The sequence below is a fragment of the Colias eurytheme genome, chromosome 27, assembly GCF_061535395.1.
Source record: "Colias eurytheme isolate Ceu_HAF_F1 chromosome 27, ilColEury1 Martin Lab GWU primary, whole genome shotgun sequence".
Taxonomy (NCBI): domain Eukaryota; kingdom Metazoa; phylum Arthropoda; class Insecta; order Lepidoptera; family Pieridae; genus Colias; species Colias eurytheme.
Genome location: NC_143006.1, coordinates 646,874 through 673,511, shown reverse-complemented (window position 1 = coordinate 673,511; position 26,638 = coordinate 646,874). Strand labels below are relative to the sequence as shown.

The 26,638-nt window shown below is 32.9% G+C and overlaps 2 protein-coding genes across 3 annotated transcripts in view; one reads left to right on the top strand and one right to left on the bottom strand.

Annotated features, from left to right (window-relative positions):
* Positions 1 to 26,274, top strand: part of Cpr50Cb (Cuticular protein 50Cb) — a 43,155-nt gene extending 16,881 nt beyond the window's left edge. Inside the window, exons 3-6 of one of the 2 annotated variants that reach the window (XM_090117255.1) lie at positions 12,538 to 12,660; positions 14,602 to 14,709; positions 24,618 to 24,842; positions 25,392 to 26,274. In XM_090117255.1, coding sequence (XP_089973381.1) covers positions 12,538 to 12,660; positions 14,602 to 14,709; positions 24,618 to 24,842; positions 25,392 to 25,493 — 558 coding nt within the window. In that variant the 3' untranslated portion in view covers positions 25,494 to 26,274. Of the gene's footprint in view, positions 1 to 12,537; positions 12,661 to 14,601; positions 14,710 to 24,599; positions 24,843 to 25,391 lie in introns of both variants that reach the window. The other variant, XM_090117254.1, reaches the window with a different exon arrangement.
* Positions 18,155 to 22,111, bottom strand: LOC149896719 (uncharacterized). Its single transcript, XM_090117256.1, has 12 exons — positions 22,096 to 22,111; positions 21,782 to 21,793; positions 21,605 to 21,631; positions 21,494 to 21,514; positions 21,384 to 21,395; positions 20,623 to 20,724; positions 20,127 to 20,147; positions 20,028 to 20,039; positions 19,651 to 19,701; positions 18,971 to 19,015; positions 18,512 to 18,553; positions 18,155 to 18,231 (listed from the first exon to the last, which is right to left on the bottom strand). The coding sequence occupies exons 1-12, from the start codon at positions 22,109 to 22,111 to the stop codon at positions 18,161 to 18,163; spliced, it is 432 nt and encodes a 143-aa protein (XP_089973382.1). The 3' UTR covers positions 18,155 to 18,160.
* Positions 26,275 to 26,638: the final 364 nt, after the last annotated feature.

Below are 26,638 nucleotides of genomic sequence, written 5' to 3'. Positions count from 1 at the left end.
CACTTAGGCCGGTAAAACTAAAACACCTTCCAGCGCCTTGGTTAACGGATGATCTAAAATCACTTTTGCAGCAGAAGTCTAAAGCCAAAACCAAACTCAAACTGAAATGTAACGACGCGAACAGGGAGAAGTATACTAAGATTCGGAATCGTTGTAATACATGTTGTAGAGATGCACAAAGACGTCACATTCACTCGTCGGTCGAGAACGGCGACCCTACTAAAGTTTGGAAGTTCTTAAAAACCTTAGGAGTTGGCTGTAAAGATCCCAAAGCTGATTTTAAAAATTTTAATATTGAATTACTGAACCAATTTTTTGCTGGAACTCCTCACTTTGATAACACTACTAAAGTTATGACTATTAACACTCTTTCTTCTATTCCAACTCCAAATTTTCCTCCGTTCTGTCTGAATCAATTTACTAGCAGTGATGTTAAGAAGAATATCATGTCTTTGTCATCTAATGCTGTTGGGAGCGATTGCATTAGTCGTAGCATGATCCTACCTATCCTCGACATAGTCGTTCCTGTCATTACCCACATTTTAAACCATTCCATTTCCACGGGTACCTTCCCCACGGCCTGGAAAAAGGCTAATATTATTCCTCTCCCAAAAAAACCTAATCCTTCTTCTTTTTCCGATTTCCGACCTATCTCCATTTTGCCATTCCTGTCCAAAGTCCTTGAAAAGTTAGTACATAATCAATTGAACATATTCCTTAATAAGAACAACTTATTGAATCCTCTCCAGTCCGGCTTTCGTCCTGGTCATGGTACGGCTACTGCTCTCACTAAAGTCACTGACGACATTAGATTTGGCATGGACAACAAGCAGCTCACATTGCTTACGTTACTGGATTTTAGTAACGCCTTCAATTCCGTTGACTTCGATGTCCTTGTGAGTCTGCTTCGTTCACTTAACATATCTCCAACTAGTATTGATTGGTTTCATAGTTATCTAGGTGGACGCCGGCAAAGGATTCACAGTGATGATGTCACCTCGTCATGGTGTGATATTCAAGCTGGTGTTCCTCAAGGTGGCGTTTTGTCTCCACTCCTTTTCACTATTTTCATTAATTCTATCTCGAAATCCTTATCTTCTCTCTACCACATGTATGCCGACGATGTCCAAATCTATACCCAGTCAACTCTTGCTGAGTTGCCGAACGCTATTCAAACAATGAATAATGACTTGAACTCTGTTGTTGAGTGGAGCAACCAGTTCGGATTGAAAGTCAATCCACTAAAAACGCAAGTCATCATTGTTGGTAGCCCTTCGCTAATCGCGAAGGTTGACTGGGTTTCGCTTCCTTCAGTTCATTTGTGCGGCGCTCAACTCCCCTACAGTAAAATCGTCAAGGATCTCGGCATATATATTGACCAAACATTGTCTTGGGATCCTCAACTGAAAGAAGTGAGCAGGAAGCTGTTTGCCTCCGCTGGTGCTTTGCGACGACTGCGTAATCTTCTACCCATTCCGACAAAGTTAGCGCTTGCTCATTCCCTTCTCCTGTCCCACCTTGACTATGCTGATACATCCTACCTTGACCTTTCTGAAGCCCAGTTGGATAGGCTGGAAAGACTCCAAAACTTCTGCATCCGATTTATCTTTGGTTTGAGAAAATTTGATCACGTCTCCGACTTCCGTAAGAAACTGAAATGGCTCCCAATCCGACTGAGGCGAAACTCCCATATCCTTCATCTCCTGTACTGTGTGTTGTTTGATCCAAAAGCTCCAAGCTATCTTCGAGAGAAATTCAAATACTTGAGCTCGAGTAATCTACGCTCCTCTACTAACCTTTTACTTCTGATTCCGGCTCACAAATCAAAATTCTTTCACAATTCGTTTGCAGTTCGTGCGGTTCAATTATGGAACTCTCTGCCCACAAAGGTCAGATGTGCTCAAAATTTGAACGCTTTTAAACTGTTATTAAAAAATTATTATCTATCTCTTGTGTAATTTTGTATAGCTGTCGTATTTACGTTTATTTTTATTTCTCGTTTTATTCTATTTTTCTGATCTCTTCTTTTCTACATAGTTACTAATATTTATGATGTATATATGTGCTATGGATATATATTTGTATATGTATTTATGTATTTATTTTATGTATTGTATGTAAGTGTATGTATAACTATTTATTATAATTATTATCGTATTTATGTATTTATATATTTCATTATTTTTATGTATTTTATATTACTATTAGTAAGTAGTTAGCTTTGTATATGTTTATTTTGTACATTTTTCAATGTGTTAGTATTGCCTTATTTTTGCTCACCCACATCATATTGTTAAATTTCCTCTGATTGTTGGGTTGCCTGGTAGATATCGCTACCTAGCGATAAGGCCGCCCTTTGCTGTTTCTGTAGTATTGTCTTTATTTATGTATTTATATATGTATTTTCAATGCAATAAAGTATAATAAATAAAATAAAATAAATGCTATTAAAATGCACACTTTAAGTAAATTACATCTCTAATGCTATAACAGTGCATTTACATCAAACGAACATAGAGCTAGAGCAAGAGCATTCTTTCGTGATCTTTTCATGTAAACGAACTCGTATTAAGTGTTGTTCAGTATTAGAACATAACATAGCATAGAATCTTTTCGAACGCACTAAGAACAACAAAAGAATGCTCTACGCCTGTTTACAAAAAAATAATTGGACCTAGTGGATAAGAATGAGCATTCGCTCGTTTGATGCAAATGCACTGAAATATGCATTTATTCGTAATGCTTAGCGTATTTGCCATAATAAATTCTTCTAAAGTAATGTCGCCTTTGGGTCTGTAATCAATGTCAAACTGAGGCTCGAGGCATAAAGGAACTATTGTTAGAATATATTGTATAAACTAGCTTTCTGTCTGTTTGTATTTAGCTGCAATATTGACAGTTTCATACAAACTAAATATATCGTATATTATACACATACATCCTCACAAACTTTTGCATTTATAATATTAGTAGGATAGGATAAGATGATTTTAACGACACTTCAATATAACGGAAGTTAGATACGGTGGTTTTTTTATTGATTTTATTGATATCAATTAAATTTAATTATTTATTGGGTGTTAGTAATAGTTTAAACTGTTATAAAACGATACCAATTCAGTTTTATGTGGTTTTATATTTATATGTTACTTTTAAAAAGCAGTATGAAACCTTTTTAGTCGTCATTTCGAGAATAATATGTGATTCAATAAATATAATATTAAAAAAAAAACGATTTGTGTTTCCATACATTATACACAGTTGTGTGTGGCCAAGAAGCTTATATCTAATACACTGGAGATTTCAGTATGAACATTAACTTGTAACAAGAAAATATGACATGGAATGACGCCTGTATGTTTTTTTATCCCTTTCACACCTAACTTGGCAAGCTTCTTGTGTGTGGCCCTTTTTGCTTTTCTTTTTTTATTATTAATTGTTATCTGTAAATGCCAAAAAATCGAGAATATTATATTATCAAAGATTCTTAATGCATAATGAAAGAAAATAATATTGACATGTGAAAATCGCTTTAAAATATTGATTACTGTTTAAAATTTAAATCCATTATATATCTATCATAAACGAAATCAAATCTTTTTCCTAAATAATATAAATCGAAATTAAAATGAAAGAAACTCGTCATGCATAGTTGTTCCTCCAGCTATGGTTTTTAATACCATTTTTGTAGAATTATTCTAAACATGCTCTTAATGACATCTGGTGGCGTAAAAAGGTAATTGGCAAGTAAAGATCATCAGGTGTCACCTGTTCTGAGACCATACTTGGTTACTTGGTTGCTAGGTATGTACCGCGTGGCATGATAAAATAGCTGTGCAGATTTCGATGAAATTTTATTGAGGCCTGGATAATGTAGAGCTATTCTCATAATATGATCTTAATAGAAATAAATAGGTAAAATACTTCCTTTGCCCCGCGGTTTTATTTTCATTATTCCACAGATCGTGATGAATAATTGTAAATAATTTTATAAGACAAAAATAAATAATTTTTCAAATAGGTACCAGCATTTACTGGACTCGTTCAAACTCTTCAGCTTTATATATTAGTATATAGATATTTACATATTATATTTTTACCACTATCATTAACTACACCAAAATTAAACCGGACATAACAAATCTATACATCTATACAGTATTATTTTACATTATCTGTGTATATTCTAAAACATCTATACATAAAGCAATTGACGTTAACACAATAATAGCGATGTTTAGCGTAATATTTTAACTAAAATTCACCATAATGGGTGTATTAGACCCGACATATACTGTAGGCTGCAATCTTTCTGTCAATTCAAGTTAATTTAAACATTATGACCGTTTATAAGTAATTGCAAACGTCGATTATGTAACAATTCTGTGATTTAGCTGAGTTTAGTGCGTTTTTGTGTGTTACGAAATCGGTACTTGATGGGTAATGTGCACGAAGTATGGGGTATTATTGCGTATTATTTGTTTGAAAAACAACCGTCTATCCTACTAATATTACAAATACGAAAGTTTGTGAGGAGGGATGGATGTTTGTTACTCTTTCACGCAAATACTACTGAACAGATTACAATGCAATTTGGTATGTAGGTATCTGAAAACCCAGAATAAGACATAGGCTACTTTTTATACTTAAAATCCCACATAACGGGAACTATGCGGGTTTTTCTTTGAAATCGCGGTCGAAGCCGCGGGCGGAATTTTAATGAAATGATACACAGTAAATTAAACTAATTTTAGTTATTGTATTAGGTATATAAATTTTTTATTAATATGAAAATATTTACATTGTTTGTTCATTGAGCTAACCATAACAAAAAACATAGAAAATATGAACATGCGTTCAATTTAGAACTCTACCTCCATTAAATTGAAAATGTCTAATAATTCTCACCAATAATAAATCAAACCGGAATCCTAAAATGTCATGCAATAAATGACTTTAATAATATAATAATTATTGGTGCAAAAAGGATGAGTGGGTCAGGTCAAGGCGTAACATTGACCCCCAAGCCATAGTGTGTTATATAATATTGCATGCGTATTAAATTTGCTTGGTATTGCCATGAGAAATATTTAATGCAAACTTTTTGGATTATTTTTATTTTTTAGAAGGACAAGGATTTTTTTGTTCTTGACTGGGTTTTTTTAATTAAAAATAATGATGTAATCAAGGCACAGAGTATAGTAGTAGGTATATATTGTAAACCATATTAATGAATATTCATATACCATTCTCACAAGTTTATTATATCACTTAAATGCTAAAGGTCATAACGCACTGATTTCTAAATAGATTAACGTTGCCGTGTGAATTCTGGTCCTTCAAAAATAATCACTATTTAATTATTGGCTGTATGCATGATGCCTTTGCCACGGAGCCATTTTGTACTGTCAAAAATATTTTGGCGCGAAACATCGCGTAAAGATAAAAAAGTGAATTTTTATAGTCTGTTAAAAGTTTTCGATGATAATATTTTATCTGTTTATGATTATTGTTACTTCCTTTTAAGGCGAAAGTTTGTATATAAAACTAGCGGTCCGCCCCGGCTTCGCCCGTGGTACATATTTACGTTTTCTCTACATAAAAACCATCCTCGTACTTCAAGGAATATAATAAAAAAAGAATTATCGAAATCGGTTCAGCCGTTCTCGAGTTATGCGCTTACCAACACATTTTGCGATTCATTTTTATACATATATAAAATAATATCGTTTAAATATTAATAAATATAAATAGTTAACTATAAAATTATTTCCAACTGTAAATATGGTTGCTGTTCTTGAATATTCAAGTTTATTACACTAGATAGATTTCTATTGCCGTAAGTATATAATATTATATTGCTATGGTAAAATAAATTATTCATCCTAAGTATGCCTAGATATTATTTAATATTTTTTTAAATAAAAACGTACCTACAAATACAAAAAAATATTATGAAGTGTCTCTATTTTTAGTACATTGTATTATAATAAATACCTAGGTCATAGGTGAATTTTTTTCTAAAACGCAAATTGTTCCACGTTCCTTGGTTTATTATATGTATTTTGAAACCATCAAATATTTCTGAAAACCTTAATTGTAATAATATGAGAAAATGTTAGATATAATTATGTATGTGACTCCTTCGCGTGAAAATCAATGAACGTATTTTGAATTTTCATGATACTTAGCTCAGTGATGTAGCTTTTGTACCAGAATAACACATAAGCTATACTAATACTTAATTTGCATGTTTCTCTACGAGTGAAACCGCGCTGCAAAGCTATGTAATACAATGTAGATTACTTCATACTCGTGTCAGTCATATCACGTCAAAAAACGTTTAAAAACTTATCTCCATACGATGTTTTTTGCCTGTCAGCTTTAAGTGAACCATAATTATTTTGTCAAAACCATTTGGGCCTTTATTTTATAAATGGCTGAGAGAAATCTAATGGGAGCTTAGATGTTACGTAGTGTGTATTAAAATTACAAAACTATGAACTTTATACAGTTGAAAGGTGAATATAAATTGGTAGGTTATTTTTATTACTATGTAATCGATGTCTGAACTTTATTTGTATTGAAAATTACTTAATATAGCTTTTAAAAGAGCGGTAAAAACAAAAAAAATGATTTTTTACGGGAATGACATAGAAACTGCTTAGAATTAAACGTAATTTTCACTGATTTCTTCCTTACAAATAATATTATACGCTCTATACGGCAAACGCAAGGAAAAATAAAAACATTAGCTATTTATTTATATTTTAATTTTCAATATTTTAAATGCCGGCAGTGGGCGCCGGCCCTAACTCAGACATACAAACTACAGAAATAAATAAAATACATTTATTTGTACTGACAACACATTAATTATTACAAAATAATTTAAAACAGGTGAAGATGATTAAAACGTGTTAAAATTTAAGACATTTAAATATTTTTAATTCTTGATTTCGTGTTCTACCACGCCCGAGTTAGGCTTCGTGACTGAAGGCAATCTAAATGACATTATGAAAGTACTTAGACTGCGGTTTGTGGTATTTTTTAAATTTTGTAAGCATTTGTGTAATATTCTATTATATTTTAAGCAGCTGTACTCTGCAATGTTACTGAGCAAATTATGGTTGCTTGGATGAGAAATAAGAAATAGATTATAACAAAGTAGAACTTTTTAAGTGTTTCCATAGTTTTCAAACGTTCAAATCTTTTTTTATAGTTTTACATATTATAATTTTCCATATTATAAGCGTTACATAAAGTTTCAGGAACTACTACTACGGTATTACTGTTTACTTAATTAAATAAATAATTATACTAGTCGACGCCTAGGACTTCGCCCACGTTGTATGACCTTTGTAGATTTTGCTCTACAACTTAATTCATCATCCTGTTGAAATTTCACAGGCGTTCTACATACAACTATAGAGAGATGTAACACAAACTTTCCTAAACAACTGAAGTACTACTGAACTAGACTCACCTACATAGCAATTTACCCTTTTACTATTAAAAAACCTATTTTTTTGGGAATTCGGTCAAAAATAACACAATGTCATATGTAGGTACATATATTTAGGTATTTCATTAGTATAATAGAGCAAAAAATCGCAAAAAATTCTCGAACACACAGAACAAATTCCAAAAACTTTTAGCCTGTATACAAAAACATTCATAACACATTTAAAACATGAAGGACAAACTCGTAAAAGTTTATTGTTAAAATTTTAAGAAAAGCGTAAAATTCGCAAACAGACAATGGTTTATTTAGTCTGTTAATCGGCGCAGATAATACAGATTGCATCTTATTAAAAATTCGCGTAACCTTTGAATTATATATTTAACTAGCTGTTCCCCGCGGTTTCACCCGCATTGCTCCACTCCTGTTATGTTGGTATTAGCGTGATGATATATAGCCTATAGCCTTCCTCGATGAATGGGCTATCTAACACCGATAGAATTTTTCAAATTGGACCAGTAGTTCCTGAGTTTAGCGTGTTGAAACAAACTCTTCAGCTTTATAATTTTAGTATAGATAATACAACTATAGGTATAGGCCACAGGCCTTGTGGTGTGAAAGGGCGTGGGTTCGATCCTCTTCAAAGTAATCACGATTAACATTGAAATTTTTATGCTTAGAATGAGATTTGCGTAGGTAATTATACCTTTTATTGATCAACATATGGTAACAAATTCCGTAAAAAGCAAATAATATAGGTATGAGTAAATGAGTAAAATTGTAAAGAAAAGTTTTAAATTAATCATAATTGAAAGTGCATATAAAATTAATAATACTAGCTTTCCGACAGCTGCTTCGCCCGCGTAATCAAAGAAAAACCCGCATAGTTCCCGTTCCCGCGGGATTTCCGGGATAAAATCTATCCTATGTCCTTTCTTAGGTCTCAAACTATCTTTGTATCAAATTTGAAGTAAATCCATGCTGTACTTTTTGAGTTTATCTCGGACATACATACAGACAAACAGACAACAATTATAAAACTATATTTTTCGGTATCTATTGTAGATCACGCCCCAAGTATTCTTTTAAAAAAATATGCAATGTACAGTTTTGACCGTCCTGCGATATTTATATTAATAAGTGTCCATTTGGTATTACCTTCTATTTCAAAGTCAGTTAAAAATTATAACCTATTGCAACAAAGGCAAAAGTGCATCTTATTACCCACGTGTATTACTTAAGAATAAGATATAAGCGCAGAATCAGTATATAATTATGGAATGTCTGCTCCCACAACATTTTTTGCACTATATGATTATAATAATACCTTTTACTTTATCCGACACGATTATATTTTATTCATCATTATGTTGATCGAGTGAATCGACTTGTAATGATACAATATATAAATTATCTATCGTTGTATCCGTACCACAAAATAGACGTGTTGTATGTACCTATGTTTCAATAATTGCAAATAGATAAATAAGTTACCTATAGTAAGATCAATAGGTATAATTTGATAAATACAACGAATACACAAAACACTTGTATTTCAAAAAAATCAACAGCATTTCTTTCTCTCAACCTAAGTTTTACATGTAATATTTAGTCTAGAAAGCTGAAATTTGGTAAACTATTTTACTCTTACGCGGATTTTAAGAAATTTAAAGGTAAGTTATGGTTCAAAAGTAATGATGATGCTAGTTTATCAACTAAGTTTTACCAATCGTTAAACTAAACAATAAAACAACACAAAATTTATAAGAATACAAAACAACACAAAATTTAAAAGATCTTAGGAATTCCAATAAATTTGCGTATCCGTGATAATTATTATAAATTATAATCTCAAGAACTACATTCTTGTAGTTCATCCGTCTATTCCTTCACTTAAATTATTAACACATAAATTTAATTCCAATAAACAAAGGTCACAATATATCGACAGATATAATACATTTGACAATTGCGTTTACATAAATTACCATGCGTATGTCACGAGTCACGATCCGATATTGTGTCGTTACGATGTCGGACGCTGTAAATGTCTTACGAGGGGCACCTTCGAAATTCGTGCTACAACATTTTACGGTCTAATTCCCGCGAGATCTGTACGAATGAATGAGATTCTCACATTTATGTTTATGTGACGCAATCCAGTCACTTAGTTACCTTTTGGACGTAAAGGTGAACTGAAAATCCTTTTGAAACTGTTACAAATTTATTGTCTTCGGTTTTCTAATCTAGATAAAACTTTGTTTGCTTTTAGCTGTTCAATGTTTTTAAAAATCAATTTCGATTTTTTACTTGTAGAGCTGAATTAAGTTGTTATTTATTTAAATTATTGGTACTTAATAAATAAATTCGCAAATAACTTACCTAAACCTAACTTTGACTAAGACCTGCATTTTCTTTGGTTGATATAAAATACTGAACATAAATTGATGTCAGCTAGAAACATCGCATAAACAATAGCATTATTAGATAATAATTAGGAGTAAAATTAAAATCTATATATATAAAACTCAAAGGTGACTGATATAGTGATCTATCAACGCACAGCCCAAACCACTGGACGTATCGGGCTGAAATTTGGCATGCAGGTAGATGTTAGGACGTAGGCATCCACTAAGAAAGGATTTCCCGAATTTCTTGCGGGAACGGGGAAAAACGGGGATTCACGTACAAAGTCGTGGGCGGAAGCTAGTCTATTAATATTCATGTTATATAAAGAATAGTTTAAATTAGAAGATACTTTCGATTTTCTTTATTAAAAGTGAATTCAAATATCAAATGCACATTTTACATAAAGGACATTTTCTTTTTAGTTTTTGCCCTTATTCATAAGATACCTAAGTATGATTTTCTTTATACACTTTGAGCTGAGAAAAAATATAACTGGTAATATTTTTAGTATAAAACTCAAGAAATTACGCCTTCTTATCATTCACAGGTAACCTATCCATACTAATATTATAAATGCGAAAGTAACTCTGTCTGTCTGTCTGTTACTCAATCACGCCTTAACTGCTGAACCAATTTGCATGAAATTTTTGTATAGAGATATTTTGATACCCGAGAAAGGACATAGGATAGGTTTTATCCCGGAAATCCTACGGGAACGGGTTTTTCTTTGAAAACGCGGGCGAAGCCGCGGGCGGAAAGCTAGTAATAAAATAAGTACTAAAATTCTAAGTGGTCAATTATACAAAATTATTAAACCAAAGCTAGTTAAGTTTAAAGTTTTAAGCCTTGTTTCCACTTGAGCATGCTCAGGCGAATGAGCGGCTCATTTGGCCGAGCCGCTCAAGTGGAGACGCCTGAGCATGCTCGGGCCGCGCGTGCTCAGGCGTCTCCACTTGAGCGGCTCGGCCAAATGAGCCGCTCATTCGCCTGAGCATGCTCAAGTGGAAACAAGGCTTAACACGGTGCTTACTGAATTACTTAACATTACTTTGACAAATATGTCGCCGACGTTAAGTATAATAAGTTAGTTTAACTTTAAAGTTTAAGGACCTCTAAACTTTTTCATGACTACAACTTTAAAGGTAGTTTAGATGAGCGTTCAAAAAAAATCGATATTCCAAGCCTACCACAATCCTACTAATATTATAAATGCGAAAGTTTGTGAGGATGGATGGATGTTTCTTACTCTTTCACGCAAATATTACTATTATTATCTATTATACGCAAATATACTATTATATCTTGTACTGGGTCTTCAGCTACCTACATACCACATTTCATTGTAATCCATCCAGTGTTCCATCCATCTTCAAGTTTCGTATTTATAATATTAGTAGGATCAAGTATTTATGTCTTGCAAATCACAACATAATATATCAATGACCTATAAAAGTTACAACAAAACTGTGAGTAAAGTATTAAATAATGATACTTGGCAAAAACTACAAACAATCGTTTTTTCTCAGTCATAATGATGTGTGCCGAATGCGTGGACATCTGCATACAATACTGTGACAGGAGCGTCAGCAAAACAGTTCAATTGTTTTTTAATTATTAATGATTAACTAAAAAATAGTACCTATTGATTTGAAATTAATGTATAATCATAATAAGTTAGTTTATTTAATTTTTTCTTCACTTGGTTAGTGAATATCGTTATTTCTTAGCGTTACTTTAATGTTTTTCGTGTTTATTACAATAACTCTATAAAATGTAGTAAACTGTTAAATAACGTTTAGCACATATTTTCCACATAATTATATGTATTTGTTGTATTAACTCTGCTTCTTTGAATTTAAGCCTTATTCAACAAACTAGAACCAACTCAAAATTTACGACACATAGTATATACTTACCCAAAAGAAACAATATTAAACTGCAGTTCACATATTCTAATGCCCTTATTAGGTAGTACTATTTAATATTTTTTTTTTACAATAAATCTATTCTGCCGACGCTACGCCGTGGAATGCGTACGATAGAACAATGCACAAAGATCGATAGTGCAAGGCCACCCTTCACAAAACCTGTTTATTATAACACACTGCACTTGCTTGGTTAAGCGTCAGTGCCATCGGACAGCTTTCGGATGGGTGAACAGAATTTCTCTTGTTGCTTGTAATATAAATATGAAGGAAAGACAAAATACATTTTGGTTTAATTATGTAACTATATGCATCGATTATTCACTGTAAAAGGTTCGAAACCATCTACATACTACGACTGTCCGGTTAGCTTAGTCGGTAGTAACCCTGCCTTCCAAGCCAGAGGTGGTGGGTTCCCACCCAGGGCAAATATTTGTGTGATAAAGGTATATATTTGCGCTGTGCCTGGGTGTAAATTATCTATATATAAGTATTTATTTAGAATTATAATTTATGTATGTTTATCAGCCATCTGGATTCCATAACACAAGCGAAATCTTAGTATGGGATCAGTTCGTGCCGTGTGTGAAAATTATTTATATTACTATTTCTGGCTTTTCATGTGTTCCATGCGTGGTACACTTAGTATATATTTAGCAATTTTTTCAACTCTCCTTTTTATTTATTGATATTTAAATAATAAGAACTATTCTTCTTAACAATATATTTCTTCTTTCACAGATGATCCTTTCCTTCGTCGCGGCATCGTCGCTGTTCAGCCTGGTGACGTCAGCGGGCAACGAGTACCTCCCTCCCCCCACGGGATACACCTATCAGACACCGTCGATATCTTTCCCTATTAGAGTAAGTATTAACATCTAGTACGGTAAATAAGTTAAATAAGTAGACTAAGTAGAAGTAGATAGAACTAAAGAGAACGACGAAGATAACGGCTGAGTCAAAATTCTGTTAAGAAAAAGTCAAGTTTATTTTTGTGAAAGCTATTTGGAAACGGTTCTGTGATATAGCACTATTTAAGAGAAATAATGTAGTTGAAAGATTTTAATGAAAGCAAATTTCACACAGACACAGTGTGAAATTTATTCGAAAATTAACCTATTCCTGTAACAAAAAATAATTTAAGAAGATACATGTCCATATGTGTCTACTTATGAGTAATCTTCGAAATAACTTAGCTGATTTTACAGCATTGCACATGAAAATTCTGTCGTCCATAATCATCAAAAATAAAATCATATATCTACAGCTCGATCAGGTGCGAGCGCAGCCGCTTATAAGTTTGAATCGTACTGTATCTAATCTTCAGATTTAGACGATAATCCACACTGACCAAATTTGACCTATCACATGTCAAACTTATTGTAACATACGAACATACTGACATACAGCCCTCTTAAAGGATAAGATTATCCACAAACAATTAGTCCAACATATTTTTCATTACCCAGCGTCGCTTCACATATTACTTACTTACTTACTTACTTACTCCTCTGGCGCTGAAACCCCAAAGTGGGTCTTGGCCTCTGAGACGAGAACTCTCCATCTTCCCCGGTCCTGAGCGGTCTCTTGCCAATTATTATTGGCTCGTAGCACGCGCAGGTCCGCCTCTACTCGATCGCGCCAGCGATACCTAGGTCGTCCAACCGGCCGTCGGCCCAGGGGTCGCCCCAAGTATGCCCTCTTCAGTCCTCGTTCCTCACCCATTCTTTCTACATGACCGAGCCAACGGAGCCGTTGTGCTTTTATTTCTCCAAGTATATTTGGCTCGGCCATTAGTTTTTCTAGATCGGCATTTGTTCGGACTCTCCAGCTTCCATCCTCTCGTCTGGTGGGACCAAAGATCTTGCGAAGAAGCTTTCTTTCGGTGACTAAAAGCTTGCGTTCTTCAATCTGGGTCAGGGTCCAGGCTTCACACCCATACATAAGTATTGGTCTTATGACCGTTTTGTATATACGCAATTTGGTGTTTTTGCTCAGAAGCCTGGACGCGAGCACCTTATGCAATGCTGCACCACATTTCAGGGTATTTTGGATACGGATATTAACATATTATCACATATTATCCCCTTCTAATGCTATTGTCATGTAAACAATACAACGTCCTTGCCTATTGCACCATTCAGATGTCAGTTCACGAGTAACTTTGTTTCAATAAAATGGTTTTATTGGGTATTATGATGACCGGAGATCCGGCGGGACATTGATAATTCAATTATAATACTAATATTGTAAAGTTCAAGTTTATATTCAACTAGCTGTGCCCCGCGACATCGCCCGCTTTGTCTTAAACCTAATCAATTATACACTAAAACCTTCCTCTTGAATCACTCGTATCTTTTAAAAAAACCGCATCAAAATCCGTAAAAGCTATACGGACAAGGGACATAGGGAGAGAGAAAGCGACTTTGTTTTATACTATGTAGTGAAGATGCTTCGTGCAATTCGGATAAGCCGTAGACAGGGATAAGCCTTTCAGAAACTGCACTACATTATATTTTACATACTGACTTCATTCGTGTCTTCATCCTACTTAAAACCACAGAATTATAACTAGTAACTAGCGTATAAAACCTATGTCGTCATACTTAATAATATTTCTATCTATATGCCAAATTTCATGTTTTAAATAATAGCTGATAAATGAGCTATCTACACCGAAAGAATTTTTCAAATCGGACCAGTACTTCCCGAGATTAGCGCGTTCAAACAAACAAACTCTTCAGCTTAGTATACATTATTCCTTTACCCACGTTACCAGAAAGATGTAATGTTCTAATTTTCCAGACTACACAGCCAACGTTCCGGCCGACGCCGCCCCCCACCCCGCGGCCCACGCGGCCAACTTACCTCCCCCCTGCGCCCACGCCTGGACCTACACCTGCCCCACACGACGTAAGTATTACTTCCTTAATAAATAAATATTTCAGGACATTTTTCACACACGGCATGATCTGATCCCATACTAAGCTTTTCGCTTGTGTTATGGAAACCAGTTGGCTGATAAACATTATACATCCATACTAATATTATAAATGCGAAAGTAACTCTGTCTGTCTGTCTGTTACTCAATCACGCCTTAACTACTGAACCAATTTGCATGAAATTTGGTATGGAGATATTTTGATACCCGAGAAAGGACATAGGCTACCTTTTATTGCGAAATATGTACCACGGGCGAAGCCGGGGCGGACCTCTAGTATTATATAATTTTAAATACATACTTATATAGATAATTAACACACAGACACAGAGCAAACATCGATTTTCATCACACAAATATTTGCCCTGGGTGGGAATCGAACCCACTACCTCTGGCTCACTACTAAAAAACTTTACAAATCATAAACTAAAACCTTCCTCGAGAACCAATCTAAAACTCAAACATAATCACGCTATCAATTAGTGAAAACATATTTTAAATCGGTGCATTCGTTTTTGAGTTTACTGCGAAGTGCGAACATACAGATAAACAGAGCTTGCGAGAAATATGAATAAGAAAAGAAACATTATTTCAAAACAATTTATTTTTAATATGTTTAAATCAAATGAATATTGTATAACATACAATACCTATAAATCAATAAGTTGGCACAAGTAGGGTACAGACAAACTAGGGCACTTAGCTGTAACAGTGAAAATATTCAATTTACAATATATTTTATGTACATTAAATACATACAATTTGTAATTTAATAAACTCGGTTTATAATTTTTTATAATAGATAATATAATAAGATTTCAATCCCTTGAGTGCTAAATTCGTATATCAAGTATGTACAATTTTAAAATTAAAACATGTAAATTAACTACCAATTTAGATTAAATACTTATAACAAACATTTTTATTATTCTCTTTACACTTAGAACTTCAATAAAATTGATATATGCACGTTCTTATATTCAATTTGAATTACATAAAATATTTATTAATAAAATATTAAAATTAGGAATTATAAATATATTTAAACATACCTACTTATATATTAAAAACTATAATATATGTAATAGATTTCCACAGACAATTTACATATGCAATGGAATATATACCAAATTTTCATCATCTACTGTTACTTACAACATTATGAAAATTAAACTATTTATTTAATTTAAAGATAACTTGTAACTAACTACTCTACATCTACATAAGCGTCGTCAAATTCATATATTGCATATGTATATAAAAATTTATTCGCAGACTAATAAAGATCTCACTAGTTATATATAATATTTTTATCTATATTGTGCGTAATTCGTAATTCGTACCGTCGTGTAGTGTCATTACGCATCAGTAAGTTATACAAGATTTGAAACTTTAATAATAATTAAATACTTTACAGTCCAAAAATATGAAGATACAAAAACATATTAAATGTACACGTAGAAAACTATACAAGATTTCACAAAAATATGCGTTTACACCCCTACTGATGCGTCACAACACAACACTAACCACACTTGCTCCCAAAAACCTCATTTATTTATGTCGCCTGGAATGTATAGTGAGGTGATCGGATCTAGAAAATTTCCTCTCACATCTATGACATCCAAATGGCTTAGATCCAGTGTGCTTACGGAAATGCCTCCTCAATTCATCAGGTCGTGTGAAACTCCACTTGCAACCTTGCCAAGAACATTCGAAAGGCTTTTTTTCCCCCGTGTGTGATCGCTTGTGACACGTCAGATGAGACACTCTTGTATATATTTTGTTGCAAGTTGGAAATTCGCAGTGATGTTTTCGATGGGGCTTACGCTGTGGGACCTTACCTACCGGACCTACTTGCCGTCGAATCGGTCTATTACCTATTTCTGGCTTTCCTTTTTCCGTACTCACTGTTTTTTTAGGTGGATAGACGATTACACTCGTCTGAGTTGCTTTGTTAATACTTGGTTTGTTTTTTCCATCGTTTGGTGGTGATTTTTCTTTTTGGTCCATGTCGTTTACATACTTGATTCTTTCGACTATAACACTCGGTTGCACCACGCGCTCGACAATGACGCTTGGTTGGTTGAATAGTGGTACAATAACATTTGGTCGCTCGGTTTGTTTAACGGGTACAACAACTTCAGTCGGTTGTGGAGTTTCTTCTACAATATAATGATAGTGTGGTATTGAATCTTTTTGCACATTTTGCTCAATTACTTCGCATTGTTTATTATCTTCTACTGTTATACTGATTGGCTCGGTTATTTCAACGTGAATTTTATTTTCTTCAACATTTTGATTAATTATTATAGTATGCGCTTGCTCAGGTGGTATTACATTACTAACTTCTTTAGTTTCATTAACAATTATTTCATTTGGTTGCTCGATTGTAATGTTAGGTTGTTCAATAAATTCAATAACGTAATCATTCGCTTGCTCTATCTGGTCAAGATATAACATATTAGATTGTTCAATTCCCTCAATAATTATATTTGATAAATCAGTTTCCGCAAGAATAATATTATTTGATTGGTCGATTCCCTCAATTACTACATCAGTCTGTTGCGTTTCGTCAATAACTACATTATTAATGTCTTCAATACCCTGAAAAACTACATTGTTTAATTGTTCAGTTTCAACAACGATACTACTCGATTCATCGTTTGATTCGATTATGTGAATCGGCTCGATGTAGTACCTAGGTTGATCGACTACCCTTAGAGTTACATAGCTAACAGGTATAGGTGTAACGGGTATCGATGTTTCAGTGGGAGTTTCAGGGACGCTATTTTGATTGCAGTCTGTTTCGCTGGATAGATATTGTTGCATTTCATAGCTCATTTGTTCGTAATAATCTTTGAGGTTCCGCGGCTTGTAATAGCCGGTTTCGGCGACATCTTTGAGCTCGCGGAATAGGTTTTCGTTTGGCAGGACGTCCATTGTGATTACATTGTCTGGGGATGTACGGCGGGAGCGTCAGGCCGCGGCGCGCGTGCGTGCCACACTGAATTAATGTAGTTATAGGGTATATTTAAGGGTTGCTTGTTTTAAGTTCCATGCAAGGATTGCATGAGCTTGTTTATTGCATTTCTAATATGATGCTAAATAGGATTTTATGATTGAGATTTTATTGTTTTTTTAAGCTCTTTACTTATTTGTAAACAAATTATGCGATTTTATAATAAATAATATACCTAAGTAGTAAAAATCGGCGTAAAGAAAATATAAAACACACTATCGATGTGTTGTATGTGTAATTACAGCTTGTACTCACAATACTTACGACAAATTTTATTGTTCAAATAGGGAAAGTTGCTTCATAAACGGTTAACCAATTTATGATTGCAAATAAAATAAAAATCTTCTGTGTTTATAATATTTATTGAGTCACTAGAAGTTGTTACATTTAATTCTGTTGTTTTATGAATCATCAATATAGTGATCGGGACTCTTTCTTGGTTTAGGTGGATAATATTTTTTCTTTGTTGTTTCTGAAAAAAGAAACAATCAACTTTATCATAAGTAGGTACAAAAGAACCACATTTTCAAGTATAAAGCTCATGAAAGATTTCGTAGTAAGTATAAGTTTCATATAATTACTCATTCAAATACTTTTAACTTCTAAACTGTTTTTAAAAAATTGTTATGGTAAACTACATTATTTTTGAGGCAATATTTATTATTATTTATGATATAGAGCTTGAGTAATTACTGTAATACTGATATTTATAATACTTTTTCTACTATTATTGGTAAAAGTATTGTACTTACCCAAAGAAGGCTGTTCCGTTTCATGTCCCTTCAGATTTTCGTCTGAAAAAATAATTAATCATTAAGAACTGTATTAATTGTTTATACATAATTTACCTAACTACGTATTGTTTCTCTTTCACACAAAAACTAATAAATAGATTGAATTACATAAAGATATTGACTGGTTCAAATTTCAATAACTAGTCGGATATTTCTAACGTATATTTAACTAGATGCGCTTCGCGGTTTCACCCGCGTGGCTCCGCGCCTGTTGGTCTTAGCGTAATGATATACCTATTATAACCTATAAGCCTTCCTCGATAAATGGGCTATCTACCACCGAAAGAATTTTTCAAATCGGACCAGTAGTTCCTAAGGTTAGCGCGTTCCAACAAACACTTCAGCTTTATAATATTAGTAGTAGGTATAGATTTAAACGGATATTTTTCATTTTCTTTCTTTGCTCGCAAACATTACCTTCACTTTCTGGTGCCGCTTCGTCTTGGTGAAACTCATTTTCACCTGTATCAAAAAAATCATTTATTTATTCTAAAGTAAAATAATATCTACAATAGTTATATTATTTTTAACGCCTTTCACTAGCGATCCGCTGCACGTATTGTGATAAAACACAACGTGGAAGGAATACTCTGAAATAAGTACTGTTTCCTGCAACACCGAGACGTTTTTTATTCGCCAACGGGAATCGAACCCAGAATCCCTGGGCTCTACGCTGATATCGAGATTAGTATCTTGTTATCCAGAAGTATTTGAAAAAAATATTATAGATATTTATTTGTTTTATTAACTTTTTGTGTTTTCAAACTTTAGTTCGATATGGAATGATACATGAAAAATTACGTCACGGGTAGCTAGAAAGTGAAGTCCCATGTCCCCAAGTGGGATAAGGGGCAGATGCATTATACATCTGTTTCACTGGTCGATTTTCTTTAGGGACAAGTAGGTGATCAGCCTTCTGTGTCCTGCCAAACCGAGACATTTTTTTTTCTTCGTCTCCACCGGGAATCGAACCCAGGACCCCTCGGTCCTACGCTCACGCGTCAGCTGTACCAAGGAGGCGGTCGAACGGGTAGCTGGCTACTTATAGTTATTATTCTGTGCTACGGGTAAAATCTATTGTTATTAATAGTACATACTTGAGCTGCCTTTTATATTTTCCGTAGCAGTGTTTTTCTTGTTATTCATTTCTGGAATACAATTATGAGAATTAACAAAAAATTATATAACTTATACTAGCTTCCGCCCGCGGCTTCGCCCGCATGGTGTTTTGATAAAAGGTAGCCTATGTTCTTTATCAGGGTCTAAAGATTGTCTGTGCCAAATTTCATCAAAATCGATTGAGAGGTTGAAGTGGGAAAGCGTAACAGACAGACAGACAGACAGAGTTACTATCGCATTTATAATATTAGTAGGGATTAAAACCTACCATAGAACAGATATAATTATATCTTATAGCAAATACAAAATTTATTATTTAAAGTTAAATAATGTATAAAATATCGTAATACTCTACCTTCATTGGTATCTAAAATTGTATTAAGTAAATCGATTTATTACAAATGTTAAATTTTAGAACGAATAAAAAAACATTTAATTTTTTTTATCTATTTACCTGGTTTATAATCCTGATCCACTATAAATAGAAATAAAGGAAACATATTAATTATTATATACTTAGAACGGTGAACGAATTGTTGAAATCGATTCAGTAGTTCCTGAGATTAGCGCATTCATACAAACAAACTCTTCAACTTCATATTATTAGAATAGAAGCATCGATGTAAATTCCAAATTGGTAAATTTTTTGGTTTTTTTGTATCACAAAGTTTAAACAGATAATAAAAAATAAAAAAAGGACTCTATGGTAAAAAAATTGTTAAAACATAAGATTATTTGTCAGTCTATGTTTGAAATTGAGTTTATAATAAACTAGCGGTCCGCTCCAGCTTCGCTCGTGCTACATGTTTACGTTTTCTCTCCATAAGAACTATCCTCATACTTCAAGGAATATTATAAAAAAATAATTATCGAAATCGGTTCAGCCGTTCTCGAGTTATGCGCTTACCAACACATTTTGCGATTCATTTTTATGTTATAGAATAACATACATTTTATAGCTTGATCTGTAGTGCATCTTGTTGAAAATAATGTCGACTCCATTTTGTTTTTGGCTAGTGCTAATTTCATTGGCCGATATGGTTTGTTCCGAACTGTAAAAATAATATAAAAATAAAACATTATTTTCTTAAAATTGCTGAACAATAACTGATGAAAATTAAAAGAAACATACGTGGATGCTCACCCCCTGCAATACGTGCTCAAATAAATTGCATCGAAATAAGTCCATCCGTTTTGTAACGATGGATAGACATGCAGATGTTATAAATGTGTATTTCATTAATAAAAATAGATGTTTTCATGCTTATTTTGTGATTAAATTAAAACTACTAATTAGTTATTTACTAGCTGCGCTCCGCGGTTTAGCCCGCTCCTATAGCCTTCCTCGATAAATGGGCTATCCAATACCGAAAGAATTTTTCAAATCGGACCAGTAGTTCCTGAGATTAGCGCATTCAAAAAAACAAACCAACTCTTCAGCTTTATAATATTAGCACAGACTAATAATAATATACTACGTATACAAATATTAGTATAGACTAGCAAACCGGGCGAACTCCGTTTCGCCACCAGAGACACCTTTTCTGTGCTATAAACCTGACGGAGCCTTTCCAACAAATGCAAAACCGTGGAAATCGGTTGGTGCGTTCTGGAGTTACAGCGTCAAGAAGGAAAACCCGACTTATTTTTATATAGTAGATTAAATATTAAAACCTACAATTTTTTCTTATTTCTCTGTAATTCCACTCACCGTTTTCAAAGCCTTAAAAAGTTAAAATAATAAAAATGAATGAACATTTTTTAATTATGATAAATAAGACATTACAATAAAACCGAGAAAAATGCTCCAAAAAGACTCACTTGATAGTCTCTCTCCATATTCTAAAAATGAAAAAAAATATTATTTTTTCATTAGTTAGGTACATATAGATTTAAAAAAATACTTAGCACCTAAAATTAACCAATATTTACCCATGTTTAACATCTTCACTCTATTATCTGTGAATAGATAAAATAAATAAATGTCAAACTGCATATAAATTACAATAATAATTAAATATTCTAAAGAAAGACCCGAAAGACGAAATATCAAATCCCGGAGGAAGCTCTACAAAAATCTTTCTTAATTAAAAAATCTTTCTCAATTACCATATTCAGGATCTGTAAATGCGAAAAAAATATTAAAATCTTGGTTTTATGAGAGCCACTATTAATTAGTTTTAAATACTTAATAGTGAAATCTTTAAATTATTATTCTGCTAGCTTACCGCCCGCGGCTTCGCCCGCTTTGTCTAAAACCTAATAAATTATATTATACTTAAACCTTCCTCTTGAATCACTCTATCTATTAAGAAAAAACCGTATCAAAATCCGTTGCGTAGTTTTAAAGATTTAAGCATAAAGGGACATAGGGACATAGAGACAGAGAAAGCGACTTTGTTTTATACTATGTAGTGATTTACCTAAATGATTATTCATAGAAACATAGTGCGGCAGCCATGTTGTAACCTGAAAAATATTTTATTTAATTTGCCTATATACATCTCTCTTTTAACATGCCATTCAATCAAAATTTGTTTAGTCGTTTAACGTAATAAGCATGCAGATGTTTGATTTTTATAGATGGCTACTCATTCTGTATTAGGTACAACTAGAACCTATAGTAGGTATTCAAATTCAAACTCAAACATTTATTTATTCAATTAGACTTCTTCTAGAAGCACTTTTGAAACGTCATTAGGTACATATTTTTAACATTTACCACCGATTCGGAAAGCAGTACCTATCTACGGAGAAGAATCGGCAAGAAACTCCATAGTTGCTCTTTTTAATCATATCAGTTTTACAATTTTACAAATTACATATGTAACATCATAATAATTATATTAACATAATATGCCAAAGAACTGTCCTGTGTTTTTTACGCGATAACCCTCCATGGGTTTTTATCGTAAAAGCACGTTTGAATCGTCATTACATTTTAAATTAACATTTACCACCGATTCTGAAAGCTATGGAGAAGAACCGGCTAGAAACTCCATAGTTGCTATACCTAACATACAAAACTTTCCTCTAATTTCTATAAAAATTTATCACTCAAAAATAAACAATAAAAATTCATTCAAAAAATATATTTCCTGATATCACATAAAAATTTATTAACAACAAATTTAAAGAAGCAATATTAACTCACTTACAATCAAACATAACACATGTAAAGTCATTATTTATTTATAAAATAATAAAATAACATTGCATCTCGCGAAATTGTGAAAGAAACATATAAATTTATATTTCACTATAACATTATATTTTATTGAACGCTGCTAATAAAAAGCAAGTGTTATAAAATTATTATTTAGCTGTCTTGTAAAGTGAAAACCCGTGTCCTATATATATACAGGGTGTCCCACTGTTGGTATACTAAGCTCAAAGGAGGTTATAGTTTTGCATACGTGGAGTTCGTAAAAAATACTTATAAAATTCCAGGCGCATTTTTTTTTCAAATAGATGAATTCTTAAAACTCTATGTGTACACCCATAACAAGCAACCCGCCTAACTTTACCACCAGCACGTGAGCTATCGTTTAAGATTATGTTTTCATAGACAAAATGCTCACATTAGCGAAGCGGTATATGCCGGCTGCGCGAAGCTAGAGAAGAAAACATGGATTTTCAGGAAAAATTTAGCAAAAAAATTTTGACGTAATTTTATTTTTTAAGTATTTTTTACGTGATCAGTGTATAGTGTATACTAAACTACAAGTCTCATCGCGCTTAGTATACCAATAGTGGGACACCCTGTATAAGGAACTAGCTGTGACGCGCGGTTTCACCCGTGTTCAAAAAAAAGTATTTCTATGACCTATGTTATCCTACTAGTTAATATTATATGTAAAAGTGAAATTTTATGAGGATGTGTGTGTGTGTTTGTTACTCTTTCACGCAAATTCTACTAAACCGATTACAATGAAATTTCGCACACATATAGAGTAACTTGGACAAACAAAACCTATCCTATTAATACATAGGATAGATAGGTTTTGTCCCGGAAATCCCACGGCAACGGGAACTATGCGGGTTTTCCTATGAAAACGCGGGCGAAGCCGCGGGCGGAAATCTAGTGCTTATGTCATATTTCTTAATTAGAATACAGAGCATTATCGTGAACTAAATATGTAAAGTTTGCTACTAAATATTATTTTATTTATTCTGGTAAGTACACTAGCTACAACACTGCGAAGTATCATCAAAATCAGTTCAGTGGTTTTCGCGTGAATGAGTGACAAAATTACATCCATATTCCATACATTTTTATAAACTTTCCCGTTTATAACTATGTAGGATATTTATTATTAAGGGCACATCATACATCCACAAAAAAATTGTATATTTTCACATTAGAAACTTATTTTTTTTAATAAGTAGGCCTTCTTAGAAAACTAAGTCCTATTCCCTTTTTCCGTATATTTAATATGCGTATCTAATGTGAGGTGATACATCTTGTTTGCCTTACGATATAAATCAACTGTACTTTAAAGGTTAAATGTGAAATAAAAACCAAAAAGTAGATAATTCCTCTATTAATACGAATGTTTTTATTCTATTCTTAACTATACAATTTTTTTTGCGAAAATTTAACGTTGTGAAAAGTTTATGGTTCTAGTTCTAGAGTTTTTATTTTAGACTAGCTATGCTCCGCGGTTTCACCCGCATTGCTCCGCTCCTGTTGGTTTTAGCGTGATGATATATTAAAATAGCTTTATAGCCTTGTTCGTTAAATGAGCTATCTAACACCGAAAGAATTTTTCAAATCGGACCAGTAGTTCCTGAGATTAGTGCGTTCAAACAAACTCTTCAGCTTTATAATATAGATTTATTTAACTTTTTGTATTTATTACTGTTATATAATGTGTTGAACCTAATAAAAAAAATATTATTATATATTATAATCTTTAACTTTTAGCACCACGAACACCACGAGCACCACGAACACCACGAGCACCACGAGCACCACGAGCACCACCACCACGAGCCAGGCATGCCTTTCGACTTCGCGTACACTGTGAACGAAGACGACAACAATTACAGCCATAACGCTATATCAGATGGTGACGTCACTCGTGGGGAATACCGCGTGGCACTGCCTGATGGCCGTACACAGATTGTCAAGTATACCGCTGATTGGAAGAACGGTTTTAATGCTGAGGTAATTATTGGGAGTATAGCCACACATATTAAAATACTACTGACTGTCTGACTAGTGAATAGCCCTGTAATTTTAGCTAGGGTTTTTCTCAAAGACAGAGACTTGCTGTAATATTTCCCGGATTTAAAATCATAATTAGCGTATTAGTTACCTATTTATCCACATAGGTACATAGGGGTACTCTTATGAAGAACAAAATTAACTTGATATTTTCCGCTATGGACTCCTAAAATATTGAACATAGATATTAAAATTTTTACTCTGTGCACAGTTTTATTCAACTTGATAGATATTATATACCTAAGTAGATAATAATTTATATTTCAATTACGATAAATAATATTTATTATTTAAAAAGCAATTGCTGTTACATATCTTGTCTCGCTAAAACGCGAAACACAGATTTTAGTAATGTTAAAATATTTGTGGCAATTATAGGAATTAGGAAGGTACTTACTGAACTAAATGAAAATTATTTTTCTAAAATGCACTTAAATACAGCGGGTCATCTACTGTAATAAATAAAACGCAATATTATCTCAATTTCAGGTATCTTATGAAGGTGAAGCGAGGTATCCCGACCAACCCACTGGCTTCGCAAATGGCAACAGAGCGTACGCACCACCAAGCGGTGGCGGTTACCATTACTAAATAAGATCCACCGATATTGTGATGTACGTTGAAAACATTCATGCTGTAAATAGGAATCCATATTTTACAATACCTTTATCGTTAACTAAACGTGTAAAAAATGTGTATATCCAATAAATAAACCTCATTCAATCGTATTTTTCACGTGACAGCGCGGGAAATTTTCCTACAGATTGTTTCCTAGCACGATATTGCCATTCAAAATAATCATTTTGTAATTAAGCTTTTAGCTTGATTATGTAAAATGAACAGTACAAAACGGCATCTATTTATTTTCAACTCGATAATATTATTCAATTTTGTAGCTAGATAAAACTAGTTTATCACAAAATATCCAAATGTAATTGAAAGTTTAATGTTGCAATTATTTAACGTTCGAATGATTTTAATGAACGATATTACTTTAAGTTACCAAACAAGTTATTAGATACTTATAAGAAATAGTGATAATTGAAGTAAAAATAATATATAGGTAACCCAATATTTTCAGTTTCTCATACAATTATTGTCCAAAAATATGACCTTTGAATAGAATATTTATATTTCTTTCCATATGCTTAACTTATCGGTTTAAAAAATTTGAAAAGAAAATAAAAATGTAACTAGGAAAACTAGTCACAATTATTTTTCTTCACTGTCATTTTTTATCTGTTGTGATTGAAACAATTTTTTCGAATAGTTAAAATGTTAGGTATTCTAAAATTCAATATTATTGTTACTTACCATTGTGATAAATTTATCTCAATCTAAAATACTCAACATCACTGCCTTGTATAATGTATGCCTAATGCCTATCCTTATTGTATTGTTATGAAAAACCTATTTAATGTACTTACTTATTTTTGTATAAGAGTTTGCAAATAAATATATTTTTATATAAGATTGTGTTTCTTTTTAGTTTTAATTTACACACCTACCAACTTATAAGTTATTGAGCCAGAATTGTTTCATAGTGGGAGGAAAGTTGATGGGAAAATGTTATAATAATATACAACCATAGATATATTTTTTAAATATTTTTTATTAAAGACAGTATCTTGAATTTCAAAATTTTAATCCTCTTGTTTATGCACCAACTTCAAGTGCCTTCTCATATCTTTTTTAAACACAAACCTTTTACCACAGACAACACAGAATTCTTTCTT

Excerpts from the sequence above, each read along its gene's own strand:
- LOC149896719 (XM_090117256.1), bottom strand. Across the intron at positions 19,016-19,650 it reads AAATATAAAAGGCAGCTCAA|GTGAAAATGAGTTTCACCAA; the intron begins GTATGTACTATT and ends TTTTTGATACAG. Across the intron at positions 18,232-18,511 it reads AACGGAACAGCCTTCTTTGG|AAACAACAAAGAAAAAATAT; the intron begins GTAAGTACAATA and ends TTCTTTTTTCAG.